Here is a 21781-nt window from a genome sequence, read left to right as displayed (position 1 = left end):
CTACTGCTGATGTGACAGCTGAGTACAGATAAGTCGGACATCCTGTCCGTCTCTTCTTGACGTTTTGAAGGTCATCATTATCATCACCATCATCTAGAATAGTTTCCAACCCAGACTGGGTATGTTTGGGACACAAGCCTCGACATCCAGTCCTGCTTTCCCACTGCATTTCCGTTTTCATTCTGGTCCAGTCCTCGCCTCTTCTTTTATTTTATTTCATTTTTACCACATTCCTCCACACCTTTCAGCCATATATTCATTGGTCATACTCTTGTTCGTTTCCTTACATCTCCATTTCGACTATTTTCTTTGAAATCCTCTTGTTTTACATTCCCTTTAAGTGCCCATACAATCTTAGCGTTGATGTTTCTGTCGTGCTATGCAAGGGTTGCCCTTTCTCTATGTCCCTTACCCTTTCATTCATGATCCTATCTCTCCTTGTTACTACTATCCTACATCCCAGGAACTCCATTTCCCATGCCTGTAATCTGCTAACATCTCATTTCTTCATTATCCATATTTCAGATGTTTGAATCAATACTGGGATGTGGTAATCGGCATATAAGAATTTTTTTTAGTTTTGTGGGATGTCTTTGTTCCAAACCAGGCTCCTAACACTTCGCAGAAATACTTCTGTCTGTCTGCCTCATTCGCAAATATTTTTCTCACTTCTACCATTTTCCTCTATACCACTTCCCAAATATTTGAAACTTCATTAGTTCACCTCCATTCCTTATTCTACTTTCTTTATTTCTTGTTATAATCAAGTTCTCTAATTTTTTTGGACTAACTTTCATCCCATACTGTCTCTTAGTTTGTTTCCAAGCATCCAGCTGTTACTGAACCCGTTCTTCCTTGTTTCCCAGGTGATCAAGTTACCTGTAAACTCAGTTGTTTTCATCTTGTTTTCTCCCGTTATTTCTGCCACCTTAGTTATTATCTGACCCAACACCACAATGAAGAGGAGAGGTGGCAATGAGCTGCCTTATTTCACACCATCTGTTTGCTGGAACAAATCCATCCTTACATATCCCACTTTCGCACTATTGTGTCTGCCCACTCGTTAATATAGGGTGCCTAGGAAGCTGTTTTCTCAGATCGTTAGACAACGATTCAAGCAAATCGTATTAATGAATTTGTTTAGTTAAATTGACAGTACATAACTTTGTGTATTCACAAAGGTGTGTCGCAAGCAAATAGCGACATGCAAATAATCCATGTACTTTGATATACACAATATCAATGCACGCAAAACAATACAGTTCGTAAGTCAGTGTTCAAGCGTTTGTACGACTGCTCGTCTTCCGCTTTGGCCAGACTAGGCAGTGCGGCGCCTGTATTCTTTTCGTGTAGAGGCCGCTCCTGTCTTGGTGTCGTCCTAGGGAGGGGTTCGTCAGCGTACTATGGCTACCGTAGTCTCACAGCCCTCTCTGCTCTTCCGTTGTGGATCGTCGCGCCGGCGATTGCCGTTAGCCGGAACATTCCTCCCCTCCGAAGTACGGACCGTCATTGTGAAGAGAGCGCGACAACGACGAGGGAGGCAGCAGTGCGGACGCTTCGCTGGACCGGAAGCTGTGGCTGCAGGGGACGTCAAGCTTCCGGTCGTAGCCCACCATACAGCCCTCGCTCTGGCGGAAACGTCCCGTGGAAAACAACCAGAAGGGTACGCGTCCACCTACTGAGATGTAGAAGGAGTCGTCAGCTGCCGTGTGGGTGGGTCCGACTCCATGGGTAGGACGTGAAAGTAACCTCTGGCGTGCCACAGGGGACTGTTAGGGGACCATTGCTTTTCACAATATCTATAAATGACCTAGTAGATAGTGTCGGAAGTTCCATGCGGCTTTTCGCGGATGATGCTGTCGTATACAGAGAAATTGCAGCATTAGAAAACTGTACCGAAATACGGGAAGATAGGCAGTTGATGCAGGGAATGGCAACTGACCCTTAACATAGACAAATGTAACGTATTGCGAATACATAGAAAGAAGGATCCTTTATCGTATGATTATATGATAGCGGAACAAAGACTGGTAGCAGTTACTTCTGTAAAATATCTGGGAGTGTGCGTGCGGAACGATTTGAAGTGGAATGATCATATAAAATTAATAGTTGGTAAGGCGGATACCAGGTTGAGATTCCTTGGGAGAGTCCTTAGAAAATGTAGTCCATCAACAAAGGAGGTGGCTTACAAAACGCTCGTTCGACCTATACTTGAGAATTGCTCATCAGTGTGGGATCCGTACCAGGTCGAGTTGACAGAGGAGATAGAGAAGATTCAAAGAAGAGCCGCGCGTTTCGTCACAGGGTTATTTGGTGTGTGATAGCATTACGGAGATGTTTAATAAACTCAAGTGGCTGACTCTGCAAGAGAGGCGCTCTGAATCGCGGTGTAGGTTGCTGTCCAGGTTTCGAGAGGGTCCGCTTGTGGATGAGGTATCGAATATATTGCTTCCCCCTACTTATAACTCCCGAGGAGATCGCGACTGTAAAATTAGAGAGATTCGAGCGCGCACGGAGGCTTTCTGGCAGTCGTTCTTCCCGCGAACCATACGCGACTGGAACCGGAAAGGGAGGTAGTGACAGTGGCACACCGTTGGGTGGCTTGCGGAGTATAATGTAAAATTAGATGTAGACGAGATGAGGCGGAGGAGGCGGAGGCTCCGTCTCCATGGGGTCATCCCACGGTGTCGAGATGACACCTCTGGCGGCGGCTGCGGCCGCGGTGACCACGGGATCCGTGAATCTGGGGGAGGAAATACGGAAGGATCACCGTGCACATGGCAGTGGCGAAGTTGATTGTGAAGTCGGCGTTGCAATTGGTCTGGACCTGAAATGAAATACTTGCAAGCGCCAATTCGACGGACGATCTCGCCTCGCCCCTACCGTCGCAGTATCATACGGCGCGAAGCGATACTTGCGCCCTTCCTTCGGCGCCGGATGCTGAGAAGGGTGGCCATCCTGAAACAATTCCGCCGGGGAATGATCCATCTCATGTGTGCGAGAAATAGGAGGTGAGAAACAGTTGCAATGCTTGATCCCTGGTGTGTGCGGAGCAAAGATTGGCCGTCTGCTGCTTGAAAGTTCTGACAAAATGTTCCACTTCGCCGTTTGGCTGTGGATGGAACGGTGCACTTGTTAGATGCTGTATGCCATTGAGTTCACAGAATGTTTCAAATTCATTTGACGAGAACTGAGGGCTGTTGTCCTACACTATGACTTCAGGCAGACCTTCGAGGCAAAAAATAGAGGACAACACCTGAGTTGTGCTACGTGATGTCGCCGAGTTCACTGGCACAGCAAAAGGGAACTTGCCAAACAAGTCAATCACAATCAACCATCAAGTGTTCCAAAAAGGTCCCACAGACTCTAAGAGCACACGTTGCCATGGTTATTGCAACTTACACCAAAGAGAGAACTTTTGTGGCGGAGCAGACTGATTTTCCACACATATAAGACGCTGTGGCGTCATCTGCCCTAACTTGGTGTCCATACTCTGCCAAGTACAGTGTCGACGCGCTAACTTTTTTGTACGAACAATCCCCCAGTGTCTTTGGTGAAGTAACTGCAACACTTCTATTTGCAAAACATTAAGTATCAACACACGTGACTGGCCACTTCCAGTCTGTACAAGAATCACAACTTTCTGTACACCGAGGCTATGACGATGTGCCAAGTATCGGTGCACTATAATGTATGAATGTATGATACCAAAATGTTCAAGTCTGAATCAGCTTCCATGGCCTGTGCAATCTACCTATAGTTAAGAGGAAAAGATTGGACCAATTAAGAATCCTTAGTATCGATGTGACAACAAGATGCAGCAGAAGCGTCAAAGGCTCTGTCAGGGCCTACATCTACATCTCCATACATACTCCGCAATCCCCCATACGGTGCATGCCGGAGGGTACCTCGTAGCACAACTAGCATCTTCTCTCCCTGTTCCACTCCCAAACAGAACGAGGGGAAAATGGCAGCCTATATGCCTCTGTACGAGCCCATATATCTTTTATCTTATTTTTGTGGTCTTTCGACGAAATGTGAGTTGGCGGCAGAAAATTGTATTGTAGTCAGCCTCAAATGCAGGCTCTCTAAATTTCCTCAGTAGCGATTCACGAAAAGAACGCCTCCTTTCCTCTAGAGACTTCCACCCGAGTTCCTGAAGCATTTCTGTCACACTCGCGTGATGATCAAACCTACCAGTAACAAATCTAGCAGCCCACCTCTGAATTGCTTCTATGTCCTCCCTCAATCCGACCTGATGGGGATCCCAAACACTCGAACAGTACTCAAGAATAGGTCGTATTAGTGTTTTATAAGCGGTCTCCTTTAACGATGAACCACGGCTTCCCAAAATTCTACCTATGAACCGAAGACGACTATCCACCTTCCCCACAGCTACCATTACATGCTTGTCCCACTTCATATCGCTCTGCAATGTTACGCCCAAATATTTAATCGACGTGGCTGTGTCAAGTGCTACAATACTAATGGTGTATTCAAACATTACAGGATTCATCTTCCTATTCATCTGCATTAATTTACATTCATCTAAATTTAGAGTTAGATGTCATTCTTTACACCAATCACAAATCCTGTCCAAGTCATCTTGTATCCTCCGACAGTCACTCAACGACATCTTCCCGTACACCACAGCATCATCAGCAAACACCCTCACATTGCTATCCACCCTATCCAAAGGATCATTTATGTAGACAGAAAACAACAGCGGACCTACCACACTTCCGTGGGGCACTCCAGATGATACCCGCACCTCCGATGAACACTCACCATCGAGGACAACGTACTGGGTTCTATTACTTAGGAAGTCTTCGAGCCACTAACATACTTGGGAACCAATCCCATATGCTCGTACCTTAGTTAGGAGTCTGCGGTTGGGGAACCGAGTCAAAGACTTTCCGGAAGTCAAGGAGTATGGCATCCGTCTGATACCCTTCATCCATGGTTCGCAAGATATGTGAAGAAAGGGCGAGTTGCGTTTCGCAGGATCGATGCTTTCTGAAGCCGTGCTGATGCATGGACAGCAACTTCCCAGTCTCAAGGAAATTCATTATATACAAACTGAGAATATGTTCGAGAATCCTGCACCAAACCGGTGTTAAGGATATTGGTCTGTAATTTTGAGGGTCCGTCCTCCTACCCTTCTTATATACAGGCGTCACCTGCGCTTTTTTCCAGTCGCTCGGGACTTTACGTTGGGCAAGAGATTCGCGATAAATGCAAGCTAAGTAAGTAGCCAATGCAGTACAGTACTCTCTGTAAAACCGGATTGGAATCCCATAACGAGCTGGCGATTTATTTATTTTTAACCCATTCAGCTGCTTCAGAACCCCAGGGATGTCTATGTCCTCCATACGGGAATTTGTACGAGACTCAAACGGCGGTATGTTTGTACGATCCGCCTGCGTGAAAGAATTCTCAGACGCAAAATTTAAAATTTCAGCTTTCGTTTTGCTGTCTTCCGTTGCCAGGCCAAACTGATCAGTGAGTGATTGGATGGAAGCCTTCGACTCGCTTACCGATTTTACGTAAGACCAGAATTTCCTTGCGTTTTCAGCAAGATCTTTTGGTAAGGTATGACGGTGGTAGTGATTGAATGTTTCGCTCATCGCTCTTTTTACAGCAGCACTAATCTCTATTAACTTTTGCATGTCCTCACTCTCCAGATCTTTCTTGCACCGCGAGTGCAACTGCCTTTGCTCCCTGAGCAGTCTCCGAATTGCGCTGTCAAACCACGGTGGGTCTTTTCCGTCCGTAACTCACTTTTTCGGCACATACTTGTCCAATGCGTGATTTACAATGCTTTTAAAATTTGCCCATAATTATTCCACGTCCATCGTACCGGACGTAAATGAAGTCGATAAGGAATCGGACGAACGTGAAAGTGCGTCCGCATTGCCATGTTAAGCTGTCGGACGATACCCTATCTCGTACTGGTAATGAGACAACAACAAAGCCCATATTCACAGTTTTTGGGCACTTCGCGGATGAAACAAGGACTGCAATGCCTAGTGATCCGTCACTAGTTACTCGGGACAACACTTTTGATGAGAAATCGATAAGCCTCTCTTTATCACCAATTCTATGCGAAAGCACTGCATCGATTCAGTAAGAAGAAGCGTTAACTTGCAATACAACTGGTTTGTCGGGATCAAAGTGAACTAAGCGTTGATCACTGAGCAATGCGTCTTTTAAATTTTTGAAAAGTTACTTGGTACTCCCCCCCACCCCGCCCCATGAACCATATACCTTACCGTTGGTGGGGAGGCTTGCGTGCTTCAACGATACAGATAGACGTACATTAGGTGTAACCACAACGGAGGGTTACCTGTTGAGAGGGCAGACAAACGTGTGGTTCCTGAAGAACGGCAGCAGCCTTCTGAGTAGTTGCAGGGGCATCAGTATGGATGATTGACTGATCTGGCTTTGTAACACTAACCAAAAAGACCTTGATGTGCTGGTACTGCGAACGGCTGAAAGCAAGGGGAAACTACAACCGTAATTTTTCCCGAGGGCATGCAGCTTTACTGTATGGTTAAATGACGATGCAGTACTCTTGGGTAAAATATTCCGGAGGTAAAATAGTCCCCCATTAAGATCTCTGGGCGGGGACTACTGAGGAGGACGTTGTTATCAGGAGAAAGGCAACTGGCGTTCTACGGGTCGGAGCGTCGAATGTCAGATCCCTTAATTGGGCAGGTAGGTCAGAAAATTTAAAAACGGAAATGGACAGGTTGAAGTTAGATATGGCTGTTACCTCCAGCGCTGCCTGGCTGGCGGCAACAGGTGATGAATCGCCAACGACCCACTACAGTAAAGCTGTGGCCAGCACGCTATGTCCAGCGTGCCATGTCCCAGGGCTCGGCTGTCCCTGAAGCAGTCACGGTTCCGTGTCTAGTGTCTCAGACCAGACCGCCTTGAAGCGTAGTCGGACTGTGGACGCCATACAGTATTCCTAATGGCGCCTCAGGCGTCACAGAACCAAGGTGGTGGTGCTGCGATAAGCAATACAAGATGATTTCAGTGTAAATGTGGCTAGCTTATTATATGAACACGGGCTGTGTTTGCATGGGTTTTGTTGCGCCTGGTGACACGGCAGGAATACTAAATATTTCCGCGGTTTCTGGAGTGTAAAAGCTTCCACCTTCTTCTGCATAGCTGCTACTGCGTTGGCTATCTCCCCACCTGGCCAGTTCGCCTCGGAATGTGCAATGGCTATGTTATATTTTGTAAGGCATAACATCTCTGCTTGCCTGCAGGTGGCTCTGCTGTAATCTGCTTCCTACTTGGCATTTATGACCAAATATGGTCGGTGCTCTTGATGTAGTGGGTTGTATTATTGTGTTTCATATCGTAAAATGGGAAGTGGCTAAAATTTCGGACCAACGTGGACCATGAAAGCTCCTGCCAGTCAATGAGATAGAATAAAAATGGCGTCAATAATTTCCGGTAATCAGGATTCTGTTTTTAAGCTTTACTTCATTACAGCACTCTACAGACAGGTATGTGTATTCGGCGGAGGTTCGAGTTCTCCCTCGGGCATGGGTGTGTGTGTGTATGTCATTAGGATTATTTAGGTTAAGTAGTGTGTAACCTTAGGGACTGATGACCTTAGCAGTTAAGTACCATAAGATTTCACACACATTTTAACATTTTTGAAGCAATGTGTACTGACAAACGATTATTTGTGATGGAAAAGTGATTGTTCGTAATAATACAAATTTTCTTGTGGTTGCTTGATCTAAATCATTTTCTTGAGTCATGCGATCTCTGTCTGGTTCGAGAGTATCCCTGTCCAGCATTCATGGTGGTAAGAAGAAAATCGTGTATGGGTTTCCATTTCTTCTCATTTAGCAAAAACTGAGAGACCAGCTGGCGATCAGTTACTGTTGGTAATGGTCAATATATTTTTTTTTTAATTGCCTGGTGCTTTGTTACAGCAGGAAGAGATGTAAGAGCAGTGTGAGTTTTTAGTATCGTACTGCTAGCGACATGTATAATCTTTTTGTAATCTAGTGCAGGGCACAGGTAGCAGCGAAGTTGTCGGCCATGGGGTTGTGGATTTGTGTGCCGTGAGCAATTTCTTGCAGGCAGTCATAAAAATATGCTCAAAGGAAGCAGGTTACCTCCGTACTCGAAGCAAGCGTGAGTCAACTTGAAGGAGGGCAAGGAATACCATTCTTACCCGCAACAGAGGACAGGCGGCGCACCGCTGGCTGGAATTAACGAAGTGTTCTCCAGCATGGCTGGTGACCAACTTACTTTATACGATTAACTCCAGCGCTTGCACGCCGGCTGCTGTGCAATCTTTCGCAAGTAGTTTTAAACAAACCAATGAGAGGAAGAGATTCATTCTTACGCATCTTACTGGCTCATATGTAAGATTCACTGCGAACTTCCTATGTTTCCCTTAATGGTCACAGTTATTGTGTTGTCTCAGAGCTATCACGGTTTTGCATACTAACCACATGGCAAAATACTAATCTCTTTGTAGGCTATTATTTACCAAAAACTAGCTTTTATCTAGCAGGAGAGCCACCCTCAATTTAAATAATTAAATCCTCTTACTACAGAAGTTTGGAAAGTTAAATTGCCATCTTCAGATCTGAAAAAAAATATTAGAGAAAATTTTACTGTCTAATAATCGTTGCTCATTAAAAAATGAAATTCTAATACACATATTACATACCTACAGAGACCATTGTGTCTCTCTTTGTAGTGCATGGTCATTTAGTCATGGGCGTATACAGTCCTAATGAAGATAAAAACGGTTATGGAAAATCCAAACTAAAAAGTATAAAACGTAACATGCCTGAGATGAACATACGTCGTTGAAGATCACGCTCCAGTGTGACGAAACACGTTATACAAAAAACCATAGTTGTGGCAAACACGCACAAAAATTTCTGGTAAAGTATACTATATATGGCTCATAGGATATTGCCTAATGATTCCATGTTCACTGCTGACGGCAAAATGCCAAGCATAGTCTAACGGACTATGTGGTGTTCAGGGATAGTATCAGGTGGCAGCATTCTTGTACACGATAACTTAGAAACATAATAATTAAATGTTTTCAGCGTTTGTACAACACACAAAAAGATGGCGATAATCTGCGACTGAAATGTTTCATTACTACAAACAAGGGACATGCATTTTCCTTCTATTAGAAGATAAGAAGTGACAGTGACAATCAGATACAAAAGGAATAAAATTTGAAAGTATTGTACAGTCAATACAAGTTACTCAAAACATTATCATTCCAACAAATCTGACGATTAGAATCACAGGATAAGGAGGACAATGTAGGTGGAAACAAGGAACTTGTCAGAAGGCGGTTCCTCTCCATGAACAACGAAAGATTAGCGTACATTAAAGGGTAATACAGGCAAATATTTAAAAATTTTATGAATTACATCGAAAGTATAGCGATAAAATAAAAGTAGGGTTCACAATCGCTTGTGGGTGTTATATGTACAGTAGACCTAGACTAGTGAAAAATAGTCAGCAACTAGCTGTTACAATTAGGGTGGTACATCGATTTATGTATGTAGACGATATGAAATTCAGTAATAAATTTTTTTGTATTGAATAACTATTATTAAACTAAAACAATTTTTATAACACTTCTTCAGCTTTGTAGGTGGCAATTTAATTTGCTGAAACTAACTGTCATATCGTGGTATGAGCAAATATAATTTAGTTTTTATATCTTGGACAGGTTGTTGTTGTTGTTGTAGTATTTAGTCCAGAGACTTGTTTGAAGCAGCTCTCCATGACACTCTACCCTGTGCAAGCTTCTTCATGTCCAAGTAACTATTGCAATCTACATACTTCTGAATCTGCTTAGTGTATTCGTCTCTTGGTCCCTCTCTACAAATTTTACCCTCCACACTGCCCTCCAATAATAAATTGGTGATAGCTTCTACCAACCGATCCCTTCTTCTAGTCATGTTCTCCCACAAATTCCACTTCTCCCCAAACCTGTTCAGTACCTCCTTATTCGTTACGTGATCGACCCTTCTAATCTTCAGCATTCTTCTGTAGCACCACATTTCGAAACCTTCTATAGTCTTCTTGTCTAAACTATTTATCGTCCATGTTTCACTTCCATACATGGATTACATTACACACCAAACAAATACTTTCAGAAAAGACTTACTGACGCTTAAATCTTAACTCGATGCTAACAAATTCTCTTCATCAGAAACGCTTTCCTTGTCATTTCCCGTCTACATTTAATATCCACTCTAATTTGACCATCATCAGTTATTTTCTCCCCAAATAGCAAAACCCATCTTTAAGCGTCTCATTTCCTAATCTAATTCCCTCAGCATCACCTGATTTACTTTGACTACATTCCATTATGCTCGGCCGGCCGGAGTGGCCAAGCGGTTCTAGGCGCTACGCTCTGGAACCGCGCGACCGCTACGGTCGCAGGTTCGAATCCTGCCTCGGACATGGATGTGTGTGATGTTCTTAGGTTAGTTAGGTTTAGCTAGTTCTAAGTTCTAGGGGACTGATGGCCCCAGTAGTTAAGTCTCATAGTGCTCAGAGTCATTATGCTCGTTTTGCTTTTGCTGGTGTTTATCTTGTATCCTCCTTTCAAGACACTATCCATTCCGTTCAACTGCTCTTCCAGGTCCTTTGGTGTCTCCGACGGATTTACAATGTCGTCGGAAAACCTCAAAATTTTTCTTTTGTTTCCTTTACTGCTTGCTCAGAGTACAGATTGAATAACATCGTGGATAGACTACAACCATGTCTCACCCCCTTTCCAAACACTGCTTCCCTTTCAAATGACGTAATGTGCACCACTCGTAGGATAATAACGACCTGCATTTTTAAGAGCAAATTATTGTAATTTCGTGCAGTAGGTTACATAATTTCTAAATTTCGCTACACCTATGACCACTAACGAAAAGATAGCCAGTTCACTGTGAAGTTAATAAGTGAGGGTATAAGATACGAAATAATAATTCTTATTACCATTTAGTTTCATTAAAATCTTCAAGAAAGTACGCAGAGCAGCCACCATGCGCTGACCTTTGACCTGTACTGGTGTGACTGCCGGGAGGTCAAGCAGTCTCTATTCGCACCAGGTAGGCTCATAGAACTGTGTCTTTCAAGCCGCGAAACGGCGGCCATCGTGTGGGCTTTCCTCACAATTAGGCGCACCAAGCCAAATTCCCGCTCACTGATTCTCGGAAGCTATGGATCCACACAATCAGAGCAAATAAAAAGTTTATAAGTTCCACAATTCGCATGAAATTTAATCATGGATCATTCGCTAGCGATCGTCACGGAATACACATTCAAGATATTCCTTATTGTGTGTGTGATGGTATGACACTAAGAGAGAAATACAAGTCGATGAGGAATAAAATAAACAGCAGGTGCATGAAATATAAGACGAAATGGTTGCATGAAAAATGTGAATAAGTCGAAAAAGAATGATTGTCGGAAGGACTGACTCAGCATATAGGAAATTCAAAACAACTTTCGGTGAAATTATAAGCAAGGGTCGTAACATGAAGAGTGTACCGGAAATTACACTGTTAAATGCAGAGGAGAGAGCGGATAGGCGGAAAGAATACACTAGAGGCCTGTTTGAGGGTGAAGACTTGTCTGATGTGATAGAGCTAGAAACAGGAGTGGATTTAGAAGAGAGAGGCGGTCCAGTGTTAGAACCAGAATTTAAGAAAGTTTTGGAAACAATATTAAATTCATTGTGGCAAGCGACAACAAACCGACTAATCTTGTGATCCACACACTTCCCAAGAATGCAAGAGCTGAGAAGTGCGAGAATTATAGCACAATCACCTTAACAGTTCATGCACCAAAGTTGCTGACAAGAATTTTATACAGAAGATTGGAAAAGAAAACTAAGGTTGTGTTAGATGAAGATCAGGCACCAGAAAGGCAATTCTGTCGTTGCGGTTGATAATGGAGGCAAGACTAAATAAAATCGAGACACGTTCATAGGATCTGTCGATCTGTAAAATGCGTTAGACGATGTCAAATGGTGCAAGATGTTCGAAATTCTGAGAAAAACAGGGGTAAGCTATAGGAACAGACCGGCAGTTTACAAATGTACAACGACCAAGAGGGAATAATCAGAGTGGACGAGCAAGAACGAAGTGCTCTGGTTAGAAAAGGCGTAAGACAAGGGTGTAGCCTCTTGCCCCTACAGTCAATCTGTACATCGAAGAAGCGCTTATGTAAATAAAAGAAAGGTTCAGCAGTCGGGTTAAATTCAAGGTGAAACATTATATATGATATGATTCGCAGATGACACTGCTAACCAGAGTGAATGGGAAGAATAATTACATGGTCTGTTGAATGGAAGGAACAGTCCAATGAGTACAGAATATGGATTGAGGGTAAATGGAAGAAAGAAGAAAGTAATGAGAAGTAGCATAAATGAGAACAGTTAGAAACTAAACATAAGGAGTAATGCTCAGGAAGTAGATAAAGGTAAGGAAATCTACTACCTAGGCAGCAAAATAACCTGTGACGGACGGAGCAAGAAGGATATCAAAAGCAGAGTAGCACTGGCAAATGACAAAAAGGGCGTTCTTAGCCAAGACAAGTCTACCAGTATCAAACTTAGGCCTTAATCAGAGGAAGAAATTTCTGAGAATGTACGTTTTGGAGCACAGCATTCTATGGTAGTGAAACATGGGACTGTGGGAAAAACGGGACAGAAGAGAATCGAAGTATTTGAAATACGGTGCCATAGACAAATGTTGAAAATTAGATGGAGTGAGTCGGCCGCTGTGGCCGAGCGCTTCTAGGCGCTTCAGTCTGTAACCGCGCGACCGCTACGTTCGCAGGTTCGAATCCTGTCCAGGGAATGGATGTGTATGATGACCTTAGGTTAGTTCGGTTTAAGTAGTTCTAAGTTCTAGGGGACTGATGATCTCGGATGTTAAGTCCCATAGTGCTCAGAGCCATTTGAAGGTGCAGTGATAAAGCGAGGAACGAGGATGTTCTACGCAGAATCAGAGAGGAAATGAATATGTGGAAATCACTGACATCTGTTAAGACGTCAGGGAACGACATCCACGGTATTAGAGGGAGCTGTAGAGGGCAAAAGATACAGAGGAAGACAGGGAGTGGGATACATCTAGCGAAAAACTGATGACGTAAGATGCAAGTGCTACTCTGGGATGAAGAGTCTGACACAGGAGAAAAATAATACGTGGCGGGCCGCATGAAACCAGTCGGGAGACAGATGACTCAAGAAAAAGAAAAAACAGAAAATACTCGTCTATGGAAGAGATTCAGGCAGTGGCTCCAAAGTGAGTATAAAACAAATTTATTCGTTGCTAAAACAAGCAAAATGTGTTAGAATTATAGAGTGGTTGTAAAAAAAAACAGCAGTTGAAAATTACAAAAAACTGATTTTTCCCATATTGTATTATAAGATGAATGGGGAGGCGTCGAGTGTCTTCTCCTGATATTTTCTTCTCCTGTTATGGCAAAGTGTCAAAATTCCTGTTATATTTCCTACATATGTTATCCCATGTCTTCTTATTTCTAATTGGTTCGAAATGGTCAAGTCCGGAACGTACATACAATAGTTATCTACTCTACACTTCAGCATTTGAAGTCACTACATCAAATTCGGTTTCCTCTATAGTATGATACATACAGAATGCCTTTTCTGTACCGTACTCTTATGATCGACAATGGAACGAACAAAATTTGGACTTCGCACATTGTGTAAGGAAAACACTTTAACCGTCTTATAAACGAAAAACACAAGAAAAAATTTTACTTCTGATCTATCTATTAGACAGTGTATAGCAAAACTGCATACGAAGGGTTATAAGCTGCTACTGTAAACGGAAAGAGACCCACTGAAGCAGTGGCTTAAGATGGATACTGTGATGCGAAGTCGAAGCTCTGAGCCCCTCGTTTGAAGAGACACGTAAGGATCAAACTAAAGCAAAACGCTTCAGATATCTACTTCCGCATACTTGACGATTTCCGTCTAGAGGCTAGCAATCAAAATAAAATTAATTTCTTTCTTTCCGAATTCTTAATATGTTCATCACAATGTGATTATTTGTGCAAACCGGCAATACAATATCCTTTCGCTTTGAAAACTTTGTGGATGCAGTGCAGGTTCCGCTCTGTTACCGGTGTTTTCTAGAAAAGCAATGTTTCACTGTACAGCATGTCCCGAATCTTTTAAGTTAAAATGGTAATTTTGGTAAGGGAACGTAAACGGTGAACTTTGGAATCGTCAGACGTTCCGTTGACATACTCAATGTACGTCTTGTAGAAGTAACTCAGGCTCATAGTAAGTGTTCAGATTGACGACAGACTGACATTAATGCAGTAAATACACCAGCGAATATAACACATTCCCGAATACACCCGTTAGTTGCCGAAAGCAAGCTGGCGTCCGAAGTTATTTATCAAGATGTGTTCCGTCAATGTTCTCGTATTAACTCTAGGATTTCCTGGGATTCGCTCTAGGGAACGACCGTAGAGACAAAGAGCGGCTCTACAATCATAGCGGTGGACTGTTGTTCATATGTCCTAGTAACATAAGCTGTTTACAGTAGGTTTTGTCAGGTAAGTATTTATTTACACTCCTGAAGTTTAGATCACATTCCAGTAGTTGCCGAATTAACACATTCAGTCAAATATAGTTATCGAAAATTCTGTGGAAACAAAAAGCTAATGAATGTAGTCAACACAGTGGCGAAGGCGATTAGGGTACTGTAACTCATCAGCCAGACTACCATGACCCCTTACGTAGTAGCCGGTATGTTCACCTTTTACACGGAGAACAAAATGGTTCAAATGGCTCTGGGCACTGTGAGACTTAACTTCTGAGGTCATCAGTCCCCCTAGAACTTAAAACGCGACGCGTCGTGGCATGGAAGCAGTGAGACCTTGCTAGGTCCCTGGAGGGAACTGGAACCACATCTACTCACACAAGCCACCTAATTCCCACAAATTCCAGGGAGGGGTTCGATGAGCTCTGGTGCCACGTTCAGTCACATCCCATATGTGGTGAGTTGGGATGGGAGGAGGGGGGGGGGTGTGGTCAGCACATCAATTGGAACTCATCACCATGTTCCTAAAACCATTCCATCATACTCCTGGCCTTGTGATATGGGGCATTATCTTGTTGAAAAATGCCATTGCCGTCGTGAAACATGATCGTCATGAAGAGGTATACGTGGTCTGCAACCAGTGTACGAAACACCTTGGCCGTTATGGTGCAGTGCACGAGCTTTCTGAACCCATGGATATCACGTGAATTTTCCCTAGAGCATAACGAAGTCTCCGCTCCGCAGTACAGATGACAAGAAGCTGTTTCATTGGAAGACGACGGATTCGCACCCTCCCATCGGCATAGTGAAAGCGTTATCGGGATTCATCTGACCATGCAACATTTTTCAGCTGCTCAACATGCAGTGCCGACGATACCGTGCCCGTTCCAGTCGCAGTGGCCGACGTCATAGTGTTAACATTTTCACACACATGAGTCGTCGGCTGCGGAGGCCAATCGTTACTGTTGGTGCACTGTGTATTCAGGCACACTTGCCCGACATTAAAATCTATGTCAGTTCCACCGCAGTTCGCCGCCTGCCCTGATTTACCAGTCTTGCCCAGGCTACGACGGCCGACATCTGTACCGAGGGATGGCCAGCCAGCCCCACGCCATCTGGACGTGGTCTCACCTCGATTTCGCCACATGTTGAAGACTCTCTTCACAGCACTCCTCGGATACCAGACAAGTCATGCAGATTTTCGAAATGCTCGTTCCGAGCCTCTGGGCCATCACAATCTGCCCTCGGTCCAACTCAGATAGATCGCGCGTCTTCCCGTTCCACACACGGACAGCACGCTCACTAATATTAATTGCGCAGTGCGTCTGTCTGATTAGCAGTCATTGCACGCTAGGTGACGCTGCTATCACCTGGACGGGATTATACCGATAGTAGGAAGGTGGTCATATTTTTCTGGCAGATAGAAATAAATATGGTAGCCCTACATAAAACCGTTAAATACGCTGTTTTCACATGGATGTTGAAGAATTATGATCGCAACTATGAATAAGTGTCGTAAATATTGAGCGAATAGCGAAAAAAGATTTGGCAGTAGCTAAAAGCAGACCGAAAGTCCAAGTCCCAGTATGTGCTAATCCTGAGTTCCTCAGTGTTGATTCTGACTAAAGTACGTAATGAAATAGATCAACTCTGCTTCAAAGTCAGACTTTCCGTCGCGAAAACATAGTTGAAAGAAAACTGAAAATATCTAACTCCCCACGTACTGCCCAAAATTCTTACACTTGTAAGATTTTTAAAGCGTTGGAACGTTGCCGCTGGATTGTCACGAAGGCACTGAGTTAAGCTCCTATAGAGAACCACCGAGTGTCGTCACCAACTGCCCACCAGACCCATCCGCACCAAACAGCCTGTTACAAAAGACTAGCATACTACGAAAGACACTGAGGTCCAGCAGTGGCGCGTATTCATAACTCCGGTAAATCAGGCCATTCACGTTCACAGTTCCTTAAAATAGTTCAGTCGTTTCGTCATCACTGAAAGGATAATGCTTTTCTTAAAATTAAACACATTGAAATGAGTACCTCCCCACACTGGTCACTTTTCGCTCGACAAAATATTCTTGAGTATACATTGTGGTCCATTGATAGTGACCGGGCCAAATATCTCACGAAATAAGCATCAAACGAAAAAACTACAAAGAACGAAATTCGTCTAGCTTGAAGGGGGAAACCAGATGGCGCTATCGTTGGCCCGCTAGATGGCGCTGCCATAGGTCAAACGGATATAAACTGCGCTTTTTAAAATAGGAATCCACATTTTTTATTACATATTCGTGTAGTACGTAAAGAAATGTGTTTCAGTTGGACCACTTTTTTCGCTTTGTGATAGATGGCCCTGTAGTCACAAACGTATAAGTACGTTGTATCCGCCAGAGCGGAACATTCGCCGGATAGTTACGTTATTTAAGGAAATAGGAAGTGTTCAGCCACATGTGAAACATCAACCACGACCAGCAACAAATGATGATGCCCAGGTAGATGTTTTAGCTGCTGTCGTGGCTAATCCGCACATCAGTAGCCGACAAATTGCGCGAGAATCGGGAATCTCAAAAACGTCGGTGTTGAGAATGCTACATCAACATCTACTGTACCAGTACGATATTCCTGTGCACCAGGAATTGCATGGCGACGACTTTGAACGTCGTGTACAGTTCTGCCACTGGGCATAAGAGAAATTACGGGGGGATGACAGATTTTTTGCACGCTTTCTATTTAGCAACGAAGCGTCAGTCACCAACAGCGGTAACGTAAACAGGCATAATATGCTCTATTGGGCAACGGAAAATCCACGATGGCTGCGACAATTGCAACATCAGCGAACTTGGTGGGTTAATGTATGGTGCGGCATTATGGGAGGAAGGATAACTGGTCCCCATTTTATCGACGTCAATCTAAATTGTGCAATGTATGCTGATTTCGTACGTGAAGTTCTACCTACGTTACTACAAGATGTTTCACTGCATGCCAGAATGGCGATGTACTTTCAACATGATGGATGTCCGGCAAGTAGCTCGCGTGCGGTTGAAGCGGTATTGAATAGCATATTTCATGACAGGTGGTTTGGTCCTCGAAGCACCATACCATGGCCCACACGTTCACCGGATCTGACGTCCCCGGATTTCTTCTGTGGGGAAAGTTGTAGGATATTTGCTATCGTGATCACCTGACAACCCCTGACAACATACGTCAGCGCATTGTCTATGCATGTGCGAACATTACGGAAGGCCAACTACTCCCTGTTGAGAGGAATGTCGTTACACGTATTGCCAAATGCATTGAGCTTGACGGACATCATTTTGAGCATTTATTGCATTAATGTGGTATTTACAGGTAATCACGCTGTAACAGCATGCGTTCTCAGGAATGTTAAGTTCACAAAGGTACGTGTATCACCGAAATAAAATGTTCAAACGTACCTACGATCTATATTTTAATTTATAAAAACCTACCTGTTACCAACTGTTCGTCTAGAATTGTGAACCACATGTTTGTAACTATAACAGCGCCATCTATCCCAAAGCCAAAAAAGTAGGCCAACGAAAACATTCATATTTCTTTACGTGCTACACGAATATTTAATAAAAAATAGGGGTTCCTATTTTAAAAGAATTTATTTTTATGTAGGACACTTAGCAAATTTGAATTACGGCCGATTTATTCTTTGTCTGTCCCATAATACTTAGTCTGGCATGGAAAAGTGTTCCGTATCTACACACATATACACAAACACACACACACACACACACACAAACACAAGTTTACCACGACGGTAAAGTTATAGGGTAAAGTATGAATCGGTCTGTTCTAAAAGAGCGTAGGTCACTACTTTGAATACGTTGCATTTTATTCTGGTTCATACATTATGAGGGTACATCTATCATTTGTGTTTAAAAGGGCGTGTGCAACACGTGCGGCTGCCTTGTAAAATGGAACTGAAAATCCCATTTTGTTTTAAATGGGTGAAAGTCACTGAATTGCGCCCTTTTGAAGCTGAACGGTTGGCGACGGTCTGGTCAGTACAAACATCGAGGACACGAAAAGTGGTCAAGCCCTTGAAGGAAGAGATGGAAATCGTGCCAATGAAGTGGGTTCCTTTTTATTTGATTATCTGAAATCCATCCCTGAAAATAAAACGGAGATTCGACTGCTTTGTGCTAGCTGCACGAGACAGAACAAAAACCAAACGCTCTGTAGATTCCTACTTCCACGACAGGTTGTGCACGTCTCGGACGTATTCTGCAGTATTTCCCAGTGACAGGAAACAGTTTCTTACAGTGCGATCGAGACTCTGTCATCATTTCAAGGAATCTTCAATAGAATTACTCGATGTTCAATGTTCATAGAATAACACAGCATTGTCTACAAAGTGGCACAGAATGTAGAACGTTTATAGTTAGGGAAGCTGAAACATCTAACATTCTGAATTTAAAGGCTGGTGGACAAAATATTACAAGAAGACGACAGTTTATCAAGATACAATAAACAAACCCTGATGTGACAGATATAACTTTGCAATCAGCAGTTTCTCTCACTTTGCGTATTCGATTCCAGATTTGGGTTCATCGAAGGTTGGAGGTGTATGAGCGGTTTAGTGAGTCACACATTCTTCGTGGCACATGAGGGAGAACCTGTTCCTCCACCAACAAGCCGCCCCTACCCAGTAGGACGAACGTCAATTAATGAGCAAAAAATCCAAAACTTAGAAAGGACGCAGCAGTTAATTCCAAATAAGCACAAGCATTTCTACGAAGAACTTTTGAGTTGGACTACCGAAAGTAGTACTGCATATCATAATTACTGAGGAACAGCTCTCCATAAGTGAAAAGATTTGAGTTTTATGTACCTTTACCAATATTTTCACATGTTCCTTTTGCTATGCAACGGCCTTGCCGCAGAGGATACACCGGTTCCCATCAGATCACCGAAGTTATGCACTGTCGGGCGTGGCAGGTCCTTGGATGGGTGACCATCTGGGCCGCCATGCACTGTTGCCATTTTTTGGGGTGCACTCAGTCTCGTGATGCCAATTGAGAAGCTACTAGACCGAATAGTAGCGGCTCCGTTCAAAGAAAACCATCGTGACGACTAGGAGAGGGATGTGCTGGCCCCACGCCCCTCCTATCTGCATTTACAAGTGAGGTTGACACGGCGATCGGATGGTACCGATTTTTTTTTTTAGGGAAAGGGGCTGCTGTTTTCATATTTTTAATGTCAATAACGTTGCAAATATTAGAATTTGTGTAACAGTTATACACCAATCAAGGGGACATTTACTACCAGTTCATGTGAGCAGACGTTCTTATTTCTTGGTATTTCTCTTCGAAAATAGTTACCTTTTTAATTTATCCACTAAGTTGGTTTCCCTGATTTAAACCCTTTTAAAAAAGACCGATTTTGATGTTTTTCTCTTGATATGTGTGATTTTGGGTGTGGGTGTGGTTTTGGTCAATTTAATTCAGTGGTTTCGATGAAATTGTCTACACGCTAGATCCAGTTAAATTTCAGAGAAGCTAAGATAGTAAGTGTTCACTATACAGTTAAGTTCCTCTTGTTCATGACAGTGACTGTTATGATTTACCAGTAATGGTATTTAAAATGTGTTTGTAGCTATTAATTATACAAATCGAAGTCGGTTGTCTGATATCTGCATTTATTACACATATACATTGAATAAAAATTTAGTGTTTTTACATATAACCTTGACCAGTAATATTCTGTAGAAGCTACGACTTTGACTCACAGTTGTCAAATTATTGTTCGTCAAAGACAGCTACAGAAAAATGCCGTTGTATTCTCTGTCTGAAAAACAGACCTAGTTACCTTTGAAACTCTGTTTCCCTTACTGAACCAGGTGTTTAACTTGAGCAATATTTTCATTTTCTTACAGGTGATTGAGGCTGTGGATAAGGTCAGTGGTGCGGCTAAGCTTGCAGGGACAGCTGTGTGCGTCATCGGTCTGTTTACGCCTTTGGGTCCACTGATGGCAGCAGCTAGTACTTGTACTGCTGTTACTGGCTTGTACAACGCAATACGCAGTAGCTCGACACTGATCGACCGTGGTGCTCACGGCCAAACTATCAACCCCTTGGACGATCGTCAGGTAATTTATCTGTGGTAAATCGTAGACTTGTGTCCTCCTACAGGTGGACTAAAAATGTAATGAGAAGTTTCTCCGTAGAATCTGCGGGTGAAGAAAGATCAGAATGATATGAGATGTGTTATGACATCGGGGTGGAACTTCCCTGGTACTAGACGGACCTGTAGAGGTCAGAAACCGTGGGGGAAGAGAGGGATGGAAACACATCCAACAAATAGTTAAGGCCGTAGTGTGAAAGTGCTACTATGACGAACAGGTTGGGACAAGTGAGGAGTTCGTGGTGGTCTACATCGAAACAGTCAGAAGACTGTCTCACAGATGGTGTTTTTGGCACTGTTTTTCTTTAGGTAATCGTTCATGATAAATATCCATGAATACAGTAGCTTCACCGCATAAGGAGTTATAATTACGTTTTGACATTCCACCAACACTGCGTGAAGAAGTCCGTCCTCGATTCGCGTACTTCTCGTGAAACACTGTTTTTCAGGTTCTAGTTAACAAATTTCGACACACACACACAAACACACACACACACACACACACACATACTCCATTAGGTGCTACTATCGTACTTCTTGTGAATAAGCGCAGCAAGAACCTTTCTTCAACATATCTACTAAAACATGCCTCATACATATCTACATTTTTCAGAAACCGAAGCTTATCTTCTCAGGGTGGGCTTGTACCAGATCGCTGTTCTACTCCTAAAAATTGTTGTCAGTATCTTGAAGCCGCGGCTTATGCAGTGTTTGTGGGGATTTCAGTCATAACTGTTAGCCCCATCATGATGGCCCCAATTCGGAACAACGCCACTCATAGCTTCTTAAAGTATTTACTGGAGCTGTGGTTGACTCGGTTTACGAAGACAGAAGATTAACTGTGTATGTGTCAGCGAGAGGTAACATTATTAGACACATCTTCTTTATTACGTGACTTTTGTTATGGCAGAGGTTGTGAAGAACATGTGTTCGTTAGATGTGATTTCTCAGAATTGCCGATATTTCCAAGAGAACTGACCATGTTTCGAAATATGGTGGAATAGTCTCTTCAGCACATTTACGAGTCTGTAT

General features: G+C 43.2%; 1 protein-coding gene across 1 annotated transcript in view; it reads left to right on the top strand.

Moving 5' to 3' along the window:
• The window catches only part of LOC126273398 (uncharacterized), a 93568-nt gene that overhangs the window by 49430 nt on the left and 22357 nt on the right, over positions 1 to 21781 (top strand). The window contains exon 4 of the mRNA XM_049976951.1: positions 20502 to 20714. Within this exon, the coding sequence (XP_049832908.1) occupies positions 20502 to 20714 (213 nt within the window). The remainder of the gene's footprint in view (positions 1 to 20501; positions 20715 to 21781) is intronic.

This window comes from Schistocerca gregaria, chromosome 5 (genome assembly GCF_023897955.1).
Source record: "Schistocerca gregaria isolate iqSchGreg1 chromosome 5, iqSchGreg1.2, whole genome shotgun sequence".
NCBI lineage: Eukaryota > Metazoa > Arthropoda > Insecta > Orthoptera > Acrididae > Schistocerca > Schistocerca gregaria.
Note: the sequence above shows the minus strand (reverse complement) of the source record. Positions and strands in the feature narration are given on the sequence as shown.